Source organism: Pempheris klunzingeri, chromosome 15 (assembly GCF_042242105.1).
Source record: "Pempheris klunzingeri isolate RE-2024b chromosome 15, fPemKlu1.hap1, whole genome shotgun sequence".
In the NCBI taxonomy this organism is placed as follows: domain Eukaryota; kingdom Metazoa; phylum Chordata; class Actinopteri; order Acropomatiformes; family Pempheridae; genus Pempheris; species Pempheris klunzingeri.
The window spans coordinates 3408179-3418683 of record NC_092026.1 but is presented as its reverse complement, the minus strand read 5'-3'; the positions used below and the strand labels follow the sequence as shown (position 1 = coordinate 3418683).

General features: G+C 46.9%; 3 protein-coding genes across 3 annotated transcripts; 1 reads left to right on the top strand and 2 right to left on the bottom strand.

Annotated features, from left to right (window-relative positions):
• Positions 1-69: 69 nt before the first annotated feature.
• LOC139214445 (peroxiredoxin-6-like) lies at positions 70-2699 on the bottom strand. Its single transcript, XM_070845305.1, has 5 exons — positions 2603-2699; positions 1879-2035; positions 1143-1292; positions 875-1021; positions 70-783 (listed from the first exon to the last, which is right to left on the bottom strand). Exons 1-5 carry the CDS (start codon positions 2692-2694, stop codon positions 655-657), a joined length of 675 nt encoding a protein of 224 aa, XP_070701406.1. The 5' UTR covers positions 2695-2699; the 3' UTR covers positions 70-654.
• Positions 2700-3240: 541 nt separating this feature from the next.
• Positions 3241-5602, top strand: LOC139214794 (polyisoprenoid diphosphate/phosphate phosphohydrolase PLPP6-like). The gene is made up of 2 exons (XM_070845719.1): positions 3241-3619; positions 5029-5602. Exons 1-2 carry the CDS (start codon positions 3241-3243, stop codon positions 5448-5450), a joined length of 801 nt encoding a protein of 266 aa, XP_070701820.1. The 3' UTR covers positions 5451-5602.
• Positions 5603-6856: 1254 nt separating this feature from the next.
• LOC139214497 (myocilin-like) lies at positions 6857-9645 on the bottom strand. The gene is made up of 3 exons (XM_070845368.1): positions 9078-9645; positions 8332-8436; positions 6857-8216 (listed from the first exon to the last, which is right to left on the bottom strand). The coding sequence occupies exons 1-3, from the start codon at positions 9532-9534 to the stop codon at positions 7426-7428; spliced, it is 1353 nt and encodes a 450-aa protein (XP_070701469.1). The 5' UTR covers positions 9535-9645; the 3' UTR covers positions 6857-7425.
• Positions 9646-10505: the final 860 nt, after the last annotated feature.

The following is a 10505-nucleotide window of genomic DNA, read 5'->3' as shown; positions in this document are numbered from 1 at the left end:
GGGGTTGTTTGCTAGATATTATTCCTCAGTCTAAAGAAATTATGGTTAGATTATTTTTATTGTCCCACACAGGTCATTAGAGTACAGATCCAGTAAAATTCATCAGTTTGGCCTTGAAAAACTAATGCAGAGTTACAGTGACAGTAGACAATTCCACAAATACTAAACAATATAACCTGAGTACCTGTGCAACAGTATTATTTGCTCTCACAAGCTCATTCTTTGTGTCGATCACACATAAAAACACTTCCTCTAGCATTTCGGTGCATGAGTAAACAATATGAGAATATTTAAACCCCACCAACATCACCGGTATAAAATAGGAACTAAGTCTGCTGTTATAATAAATGTTTTGCTTTATTATTAACTATTAAAAAAATATTCATTCTCATCTCAACCTCAGAAAAAGAAGAGTAGTTGTTGTGGAGCTGTACATGCTGCCAGATGTCTCAGTTAGAAAAGTCCTTCATGTTCCTTTAAGGCTTTGGTTTTCATTCCACCCGTTTTGCCAGAGTCACACCTGCGATGCCCGCTGGCTTGTTTATCTACCTGGTAGGGACAAAAACAAAGGCGGCGCTAAAGGATGGAGAGCTGCTGGATGAGGGTTCCAGTCTGTGTGACATGGGGGAGCATCAGTGCCGCCTCTGCCCGTGGTTATGGCTGGGGTGTGTAGCGCAGGTACTTCTTGCCAGAGGGCAGGTCTTTGGTGTAGACGCCGAGCGGGAACAAAGATGCGGCCTCCTCCTCGGACATGCTGGGAGGGACCATGACGCAGTCTCCAGGCTGGAGGAAGATCAGCACAGAAACAAGGTTACTCTACATGATGGCAGGTGAGTTCCCTCTTTGTTCGGCTACTTTCAGACATTTTACACACCTTCCAGTCGGCGGGAGTGGCCACCCGTCTCCCTGCTGTGATCTGGAGGGAGTCCACCACTCGTAAAATCTCATCAAAGTTGCGTCCAGTGGTGGCTGGGTAGAGGATGGACAGTTTCAGCCTCTTGTCAGGGCCGATGATGAACACCTGCAGACACACACAGACTGACGGCGTTGATCTCTTCTCTCTAGAAGCCTGAGAGTGGAGCACATATCTGCATGCTGCCTATAAAATGAGACCATTAGGTCTTGATTGTGAGGATTCTTACACAGCGGGCAGTGAGCGGCATGCCATCTTTGTCCTTCTCATCGGGGTCCAGCATGCCCAGGGCCACTGCCAGCTCCCGTTTGAAGTCCGCTATGATGGGAAAGGGCAGCGAGCAGCATGCAGGCTCCTCACAGTTGTACGCCAGGATGTCCTGGTCGGGGCAGAGACACGGGGCCGCAGTTAGTCATCTAAGCCTGCTACGCTGATGATGCTCTGCTGTCCTACAGAAACATCTTTAAAAAGTGATATTTATCATAGAACCACATGTCGAGCAGCGCGCACAGTAGAGTTATAGAATAAACTGTGAAAGAACAGAAAGAAGAACAAGATTTTGCATGAAGATTGTCCCTGAACTGGGCGAGATGTGTAGTGTACTGATTCTAGTCAAGTGCACCAACCAGGAAGTCAAAACATCCTTTTAACAGCTACAGAACCAAGAACTGATATCAGCTCTGTGTGTCTCCCCAGATGTGGTGTCCCAAAACACACGCTGCAGCTGGTGCACTGGACTTCAGAGGTGTTATTATAAAGTATAAACCAATTCTATCCCTGATGGTGAAGTGAAGCCATGCTGTCATTCATGAGAGAAGTAGTCCAGTCCTTAACCCTGATACTCATTACACTGAAAAATCCATTATTTGTGATTAAAATGATGATTGTTGGTGATGTATGGGAGCTCAGAGCCCCTCCTCATGGGGGCTCAGCTTTCACCAGCTCCCACATGACTACAGTCTCACCGTGGTCCAGCCGTGGTGATCCTCCAGGGAGTCGAGGGAGAGGGCGATCATTCGGACGCCGCGTTTACTGAACTCGCTGCTCAGTCTGGCAACCCGGCCCAGCTCTGTGGTGCACACAGGGGTGTAGTCTCTGGGGTGGGAGAACAGGACCCCCCATCTGGAGAGAAAAGAGAGAGATTAGTGAGGCCACGTCCGGTGTTGTGTCAGGATCAGCGCTTCTGCAATGAGGAGACGCAGCCTGAAGTTTCAGTCTGCCTGTAATCTCCTATTACTATGGTTACTGTTGTTGCACAATAAGATGAAGCTGATACCAAACTGACAGGATGTGACCGCAGTGTCACTCAGATGTTTGAGAAATGATGACAGGACAAAGGTTTTTCAGGTCAGGACACTGACGTGGTGGAGGGATCTTAGGCTGACCATCCTACTGAGGCCTGCATCTGAAGTAGATTCATGTGTCCACCACATTATAGATTATTTCTTAAAGATAAGTGCACTTGTAGGCCACAATGCCACATTATAGGTTTCAAGGTTTAAATACCAACTATAATGCTGTCAAAGGTCTGAAGCAGAAGCCAAACAGCAGTAACAGGAACTGGATGCACACCCCTCCTCCTCCTCCTCCTCCTCCAGCCTCCACCTTCCCCATGTGAACTGAATTCTCATTTAACCTACGAATCAATAACCCCCAAACAAAATAAAACATATTCACAATCCTACTTACGAATCACCAAGATATTCGTGGAGTTTAATTTTGCCAACAGTGGTCTCTGCCTCGAAGTCAGGAAACACATCTCCGAGCAGCAGTCCCGGCATCGTCAGTGTGACCGTGAAGGTGTTCCTGTCTCTGGTCGGCTGCAGCAGAGAGATGATGATGATGAGGAGGAGGAGGAGGCGGAAACTTCCCTCTAAGGGGGGACAACACTGTTCAAACACACAGCCACTGTGAGATTAGACCGCGTTCAGGCTGATAACATGGTGTGTTTCTTGTTTGGAGAGAGTTTTTGTTCCAAACTAGTATTTTACGCACAGGTGCGACCTTTTTTCCCCATAAATTAAATTATTAGACATTTTATTGAGGTGACAATCCGGTCATCTATTATGACATGTACTCATAAAACTCAGGTAAAAGCAGTGCAGCAGTTAGTTTGAGAAGTTACTCCGCGTCACACATTTAAAACTCCGTTTAATTCAATGTTTATAGAGAAAGTTAATGCAGCCACGTGACCAGAGCAGTCCGGCTCTGAATTGGCCACTCTCCACTTTCCAGGATGTTTTGCGTCTGAGCGCAGCAGGATTCCAGTGTTTACTCGACAGAGAGGGGCAGGAGACATAACTTTGGACACTTTTCCTCAAATGAAAATGTCCTCACCAACGTCCAGACGGAACAGCTGCCGTGGAGTTGCGTGTGGACATCGGGCTTCATCTGAGTGCCACGTCCGCCGCCGGGGCTCCAGCTGCTCGTACTTTTCCCCCGGAGCGCAGAGTGAAGACATCTCCGTCAGTCTGAGCCAGCCCATCTTCACCATAACGCTCCGCTTTCTGCTAGCGATAGATCTGTGGCTGTCCAAGCGGCTCGGAGTGTGCGCCTGTGAGGAGTCACCGTGGGGCAGCATCCGGCCCTTGGTGCGGCTGGTGGAGTTCTCTGGGCATGTCATCCCGTGGCTCATCGGCACTGTGTACACTCTTCTCCGGGGAGAGAGTGCGGCGGAGCAGGAGGTCATGCTGAATCTGGCTCTGGGTGAGAGAGAGTGTGTCAATTTGGGTCATAAATGTCAATATTGGTTTGGATTTCTGCGGATGATTCATTCATTGTATGCTGAATTCAGTTGGGCATCTGTGATCAATAGATAACCCTTTTATTTATTTCATATGTGCATTTCAGTCGCCTTGTATTTGGACATTTTAGCAGTTAAAGACACGTCTTTATTTGCTAAATCAACTCTCCTGACTGATACACACATAAAACACAGATTACAGACTAACATCCACCTTCTATCCACGGTCTTTACGCATCGTTATATTTATCACTACAGTGGTTAACTCCGCTGCGTTATTACGCACAGCTGTGCCAACTCCAAAGTGAGGCCTTTGGTAGTCACGAGTGGCTTTGCTGAGCTGAATAATGTTAATGGAAACAGCGCAATATAACAGGCCAAAGCCTCGTCCGTAAACTGATAAACTGGGATGCAAATAATGCATTAGTAGAGGCTGTGTGTGTGTGTGTGTGTGTGTGTGTGTGTGTGTGTGTGTGTGTGTGTGTGTGTGTGTGTGTGTGTGTGTGTGTGTGTGTGTGTGTGTGAGTGTGTGTGCCCCGTGACCGAGCGAGAGCCATGGAAACTTTTCTCCTCTGAGCCGCAGCTGGTGGCACCTGTGGCCACTGAGAGACATGAACGCGAAATGGCCGATGCGTTATTTGCATGTGTAGATTATGTTTGTTGACTGACAGCTTTGAGATCAAGTCCTGTGCTGTTAAGTATTGTACTATAGGCTGTGGTGACATGCCAGAGCTATATTGGTACATAATAGTCTATAGGATGGCACTGTGTTTTGGAAATACTGGGGCCATTATACCTCCTCTTATAGACCACGGAACAATGAGAAATTAATAAGGTCAAAGACATTTCATGTTTCTTGTTGATAAGAGAGCAGCTTTTAGACAGTAAGACAATATTTGCTGTGGTTCTCGTGTCCAAAGTCACATTTAAAGAGTTCAACAATGACTGTGATTCTTGGTGTCACCTTCAGATAAGACTCCCTGTATATGAGTAATGTTGGTAATGGTTGGTAAATGATTTACTAAAGCTTTGAATATCAGTTATACGTCATTAATAAGAACAGCTCTGGGGTTGGCACGTGGTAAAGAACTCTTCTTCAAAGCTGATAAACTCAGGAGCATTTATTAAAAGATTACCAACATTTCTAAGTGTGATATAAAAAGATGAGACACCAGCCAAGGAGACTGTTCCACCTAAACCCGTTCCTGCTGAAGGCTTTTAGCTGCTCTTTAAATAAATCTTTGAACTATCTGTGAACCATTTATAAAGGGTGTGTCATTAGAAAGTGATGCATGGAGTTATTCTAAAAAGCAACTGCTCTGAGGGCAAATGAGTAACCTTCTCATGAGATCTCTCTCGTTCCCCCTCACAGCTCTGCTGCTGGACCTGCTGCTGGTCAGACTAGTGAAGACTGTGGTCAGACGTCGTGTTCCCGCTCAGAACCGCTCTGACATCCTCTCCACCTTCTTCGTGGAGCGCTACTCCTTCCCCTCGGGCCACGCCACCCGGGCGGCCATGTGTGCCCGGTTCCTCCTGGCCCAGCTGGTGGACACAGCCTCCATGCGGGTCCTGGTGGTGGGCTGGGCCGCTCTAGTGAGCCTGTCCCGGCTGCTGCTGGCCAGACACTATGTGACAGATGTGGGCTTTGGCTTGGCTATGGGCTACTGCCAATACAGTCTGGTGGAAAGGTTGTGGGTGACCTGGGATTGCATGCAGGACCTGCTGCTCATGCGACTGAGAGAGAGACTCAGCAGGGCCTGTGGCGGACTCTGGATGGCAGACTGGAAACATTAGGTTTGGAGGAACTCTGTGTGTGTGTGTGTGTGTGTGTGTGTGTGTGTCAGCCCACGTGTGCGGAAAACGTGTAGCATGAGTGTGTTTGATTAAGAAATTCCCTGCTGTTACAAAATATGAACTTTATTTATTATTGGACTACATCAAAGTTTCAGCTTTTATTTTGTTGACCTGTATCTGTTTTTATGTGTATTTGTTTGCGTTCTCTTTAATTTTTTTTTAAATAATGAATTAAAAATATTGAAATGAATGACTTGGGTAGTCACTGGCGGTTGTAGGACACCCCATTAAGATGCACATGCAGCTTCTTTGCACAACGGTAGTGATGCATGGACTTAATCCAACATTGCCAAAACCAAAGCTGTATTTAATTAGAGCCTTTTAAAAAAATAAAAAGCCAATTAAAGTAAACTGTGTACCATTTACAGACTTGTATCTCACAGGCTGGCACAGAGCTTCCTGGCGAGGTGAGAATCTCATCTCAGTATGTGGTGGAACGACATCTTCTGAAGGGGGTATGTGGTTTTGGGTTTGAGCTGAGACAGTCCACTGTGGGTTAACTGTAATTGTGCGAACACTTGTGGGAGAGAAGTCAGCTCACACCCACCCAAGTTTCCATCAGCTGCTGCAGAGTCTCCTGACTGTCATTATAATACATCCCATCTCCTCTTACAGTGTTATTAATCTGTGTTGCCAGCCACCATCTTTGACATACCGTTGCAATTTCAAAAACTCAGCTGCAGAAATAAGGGATTCTTTTTGTGGTTTTGCCTCCAAACTGAGTGAAACAAGTCCACCGGCCGGTGCCTGATTGAAGCAGAAAGGTGTGTGTGCATAATGCAGATGCTAACAGCCGTCCACAGAGGGCAGTGCATAACTAGAATATGGTTATCAATGGCAACATGGGGGCTTTTCATCAGGGAAGCAGCTCCTTCAGGAGCTTGTTACCACTATAGGGTGTTTGGTCAGGGTGCAGAGACCGGAACTGTGTTTATACTGAGGCCTTCAGGTACAGAGCAACTGATCCATAAATCTCCTCCATCTGTCAGCCACAACGCAGGTGAGGGGTCCTCATTTGTACAGTTAAAGAGAAATACAAGCCTAAATAAATACAAACTCCAGCAGTAACAATTGAAATAAACTAGAAAACTATCTTAAATGCTAATTTAGCCTAAAGTTAGCACAGGCTAACCACCACAAACAGACAACGAGGAGCTTCATCACTGCACACAATAGGTATCTTTACTTTGATGAGGTCCTTTCACCCTGCAGCACAACAGCTGTTTCCTCCCGCCTGCCAGATGTCGTTACCATGGTGATTAATTGGCAGTGATGATGATGCAGGTTTGTCATTTGCACTTGTAATGACCTGGGAATGAAGCGCTTCTGGTTCAAACTGTCACACATTTATTTTATTTCTGTGGAAACACACCAATCAAGCATTTCATACATGTTCAATACATTTAATACATATAAAAACACACAACAGGATCCTCACAGCACGTAGAGAAGATAACGTACACACACTTAAAACACGGCCTAGTTTTTTTTTTAGGACTTGCATGTGCATATTTTATGACACAGTTAAGTCATTCGTCAGGTAAATCAGGAGAAAGTGTTTACAAAAAAGTCTAAACTCATTCCAGCATTAGATACCTGTCGTCTGGACTACGTTAATCATGGTACGGTGCAGGTAAGTATCATTTTCTAAATGTCTTTTATTGAGAACTTAAATAACATGAACATTTGTTGACAGATAACAAACATATTTCAATTTTAAACCATGTTTGCAATGATCATCAGGGGCTCTATCACAGTTAATTAATCTGCTTTATGAATACATTTCTGTTGCCATTATAGATCTTATTTACAATAGTAATAGAAAAAATAGATTTTAATGATGCAAAATCAGAGACGCTCTCAGTACAAGATGAATGATTATATGTTTTCTGTCCTGTAAGCAGCAGCTCTCTCTTTAGCTGGCCCTGCCAAGTCTGATGTCATAGGTGATCATGTGGAAGTTGTCCCAAGCGTACAGCTTCCTCTGGGCGTGGTTGTAGTCCACCATGCTGTTGTAACGGTACTTGTTCTTGAAGGGCACGGCGACAGACCGCCCCACGCCGGTGGACGTGTCGAACACGTAGTTGACGGTGGTGTTGGCTGCGGTGTAGCTGGCCACCGTGTACAGACGTCCGCACACCATGAAAGCATTGGCCACTGTGTTCTTCCTGATGTTGGTCTCCCAGCTCTTCTTCACCTCCAGGCTCTCGGGGTCCAGCTGGGAAATCACAATTGCACCCTTTGCCTTGCTTGTGCTGTAGATTGCCCACAGGCCCTGTTCATCCGCTGCCAGGTCGATGTCAGTGTAGCCGCCCCAGGAGTACGGGTGCTGGCCATGGAAGCCGGCGTGAGGCAGGTCCAGGCGTGATGCCAGGCTCTCAGAGGCCAGGTCGTAGCGGATCAGGGTACGGCTGCGCTTTCGCTGGTAGTAGAGGGAGCCGCGGTACATGGTTGCCCCTGTGCTCTCCACGGGCTCTGGCAGGACCAGGACCTTCATGGGGAAGCCTCGGGAGAACTGAACCATGTCTTCATAAGCAAAGAGCTGACGGACATCTTTGCCCACTGTGTCGATACGCCAGACCGTCTTGTTGGAGTAAAGAGGGCCCAGAGGCTCGGGATCCTGCAGCCACACTCCATACTTCCCTGTGATACTGTCAGCCTTCCTGTGCAACTCAGGATCTCCCACCGACTGCAGCTCCCCACAGCCTGGAGGAAAAGTTAAGCTGGTGTTTGTTTTTTCAAAGTATTCATTTGCATCAACTCCCCCCCCACCAGGCTGATTTGAGCACCTCCATCAACACCAGTAGAACTCAAACTTTACCTGTGAAGTTGTGATTTCCTTCAGGAATAAGGTGGGATGCTGGAACCTCAGTGACCTCGGCCTTCATCTCCTGGTACGCACCATCCCCAAAATCATATGCAGGGTCTGGGAGAAACAGTGACGGAGAAAGACGGCAAGTAAGTAAGCAAAATATTATACAGAAGTACAGACTGTGAAGGAATTCTGAGTAGAACGTGACAAAAGGTAAAAATGTATGTATACACTAGTGATACCCGACATATAAATCACAGTCAGTCCCAGCACAGAGACAACATCAAAGTCTGAGTGTCCCATTTATTTGCCTCTGAGCACAGCAGGTTCCCGCTGTAACGCTGCTATTGCTCTCTTGAAAATGATCACACGCACATAAAGAGACATGCATGAGTGACGAAGCCGTAAAAGAGGAGTCTGTGTTGTAAATTCCATTCCCCTTACTCATCCTGGGACAGCTCACTGCAACGTGACCTGTGGCCCCTGGAGACTTTTCATAGCGTGAGTCAACCACAAAGACATTTGGAATAATAATAATAATAATAATATTAATGATATAATGCAGAAAAGCAGCTTTTATTAGCAGAATTTGCCAAAAAGTGATGCTCCGATCGTCTTCCCCATTAGAGACCTTAGTGAATGCCACAACACTTTTTTGTGGTTGATAGAAAATGTGCTGTTTTTGGTGCACAAGTCTTGTAATGAAAAGAGTTCAGGTATTGATTTGTGTGTGTTTTCCTAATGGAAGTACGTACCGCTGGCAGGTCTGCTGTCACGCTGACTCCCCTCTGAGGTGTGAGTCTGCTGGCAGGGTTTTTGTCTGAGGCTCTCCGCCTCCTGACTCAGCTCGTCCAGCCTCCTCTGCAGCTCCTGGACCTGCCTGTTCAGGCGCTCCTTGTCCTGCTGCAGCTGGTTTTTTTCCCCTGTAACCTGCGAGTAAGCGTCCTGGAGACCCTCTTGGCCCCCGTCCACTCCTGCTATCAGGCGGCTGACCAGAGCCTCCAGCAGAGTGAGTCGGGACAGGACTCCATCAATCTCTGGTTTCGTGCTGCCTCCGGGGCAGCTGGACTCCTCTGGGCTGGCCACGGAGAAGGTGTAGTGGCAGCGCCCGGCGTGGTCATTGGAGCGGTGGAGGGATGCTTGGTCTTGGGCCTGGCTCAGGCTGGACAGAGTTAAGCAGGACAGACACAAGAAAAACACCTGGAGCCTCATTCTGGAGGGTCAGACTGAGACGATGATCTCGTTCGGGGATTCAGCTGTTTCTCCTCCTCTGTTCGGTACTGAGTGCTTCTTTAAACTGATGTCTTCACACCTGAGTATCTCTGGTCGGTGCAGGTCGGCGTCTGAATCCCAGCAATGCTGAGAGTAGGATATTTATACAGTTAACTGTCAGAGAGTGGGAGGGGACGAGGAGTGTGGCAGGGAGGGAAATAGCCAGGGGGGTGTGTGTAAATGTCCACGTGTGTCCTCTTTGTGGTGGTGGTGTACTGAAAGCGATAAACAATGTGAAAATCACACAGCATCAGTGGAAAAATACACAATTTGATGTTTGTTTTCTCCTGTAAAGAATTCTTTCTTTGCGGCCCAGCAGTCGGTATGTCTCTGCAGGTTGTTTTGACTGGACAGCATCTCTTTATGTGTCTACTGGCTGTCACCTGCAGAGCTGTTTACTTCCTCCGTCACTATTAAAACGACATGTGATTAACCGTAAATCCCAGTTTATGACCTGGGTGCAAGGTGAAATTTGGGTTTGAGGGAGAGGGTGGAGGCATTTGGGAATCTGAAGCCAATTTTCGCCCAAAACACCAAGGCAGCGTGGTCCTTCTTCTCCCCCCTCTACCGCTTGGCAGGATGTCTGGCACAGGAAGACAGGCTGGCAGTCTGGTTAGGAAAGGAGACATGGTGTTGTTGCACTTTCTTGTCTTCCTTCCAAACCCTCATAAATCCCACATGCTGACATCCCCACATCAGGATATTTACTGTATGATGCACCGTGTTTACTGTCTGCTGGATTATTTAAGTGTCCGAACTCTCAGTGCCTAAATCTATCCCCTGTAGGCCGATGATATAATGACTGATATAATGTTTACCATGTTCATTATTATAGTTTAATGTGTTAGCATGCTGGCATGTGTGCAGCTGAGGCTGAGAGGATTAGTTTTGCAGGAATAAACTAAAGTATT

Excerpts from the sequence above, each read along its gene's own strand:
- LOC139214445 (XM_070845305.1), bottom strand. The coding sequence starts at position 2,694 with ATGCCGGGACTGCTGCTCGGAGATGTGTTTCCTGACTTCGAGGCAGAG. Across the intron at positions 1,293-1,878 it reads ATCACCACGGCTGGACCACG|GACATCCTGGCGTACAACTG; the intron begins GTGAGACTGTAG and ends TGCCCCGACCAG. Across the intron at positions 1,022-1,142 it reads TGCCGCTCACTGCCCGCTGT|GTGTTCATCATCGGCCCTGA; the intron begins GTAAGAATCCTC and ends GTGTGTCTGCAG.
- LOC139214794 (XM_070845719.1), top strand. The coding sequence starts at position 3,241 with ATGTCCTCACCAACGTCCAGACGGAACAGCTGCCGTGGAGTTGCGTGT. Across the intron at positions 3,620-5,028 it reads CATGCTGAATCTGGCTCTGG|CTCTGCTGCTGGACCTGCTG; the intron begins GTGAGAGAGAGT and ends TCCCCCTCACAG.
- LOC139214497 (XM_070845368.1), bottom strand. The coding sequence starts at position 9,534 with ATGAGGCTCCAGGTGTTTTTCTTGTGTCTGTCCTGCTTAACTCTGTCC. Across the intron at positions 8,437-9,077 it reads TGACAGCAGACCTGCCAGCG|ACCCTGCATATGATTTTGGG; the intron begins GTACGTACTTCC and ends TGTTTCTCCCAG. Across the intron at positions 8,217-8,331 it reads AGGAAATCACAACTTCACAG|GCTGTGGGGAGCTGCAGTCG; the intron begins GTAAAGTTTGAG and ends CTTTTCCTCCAG.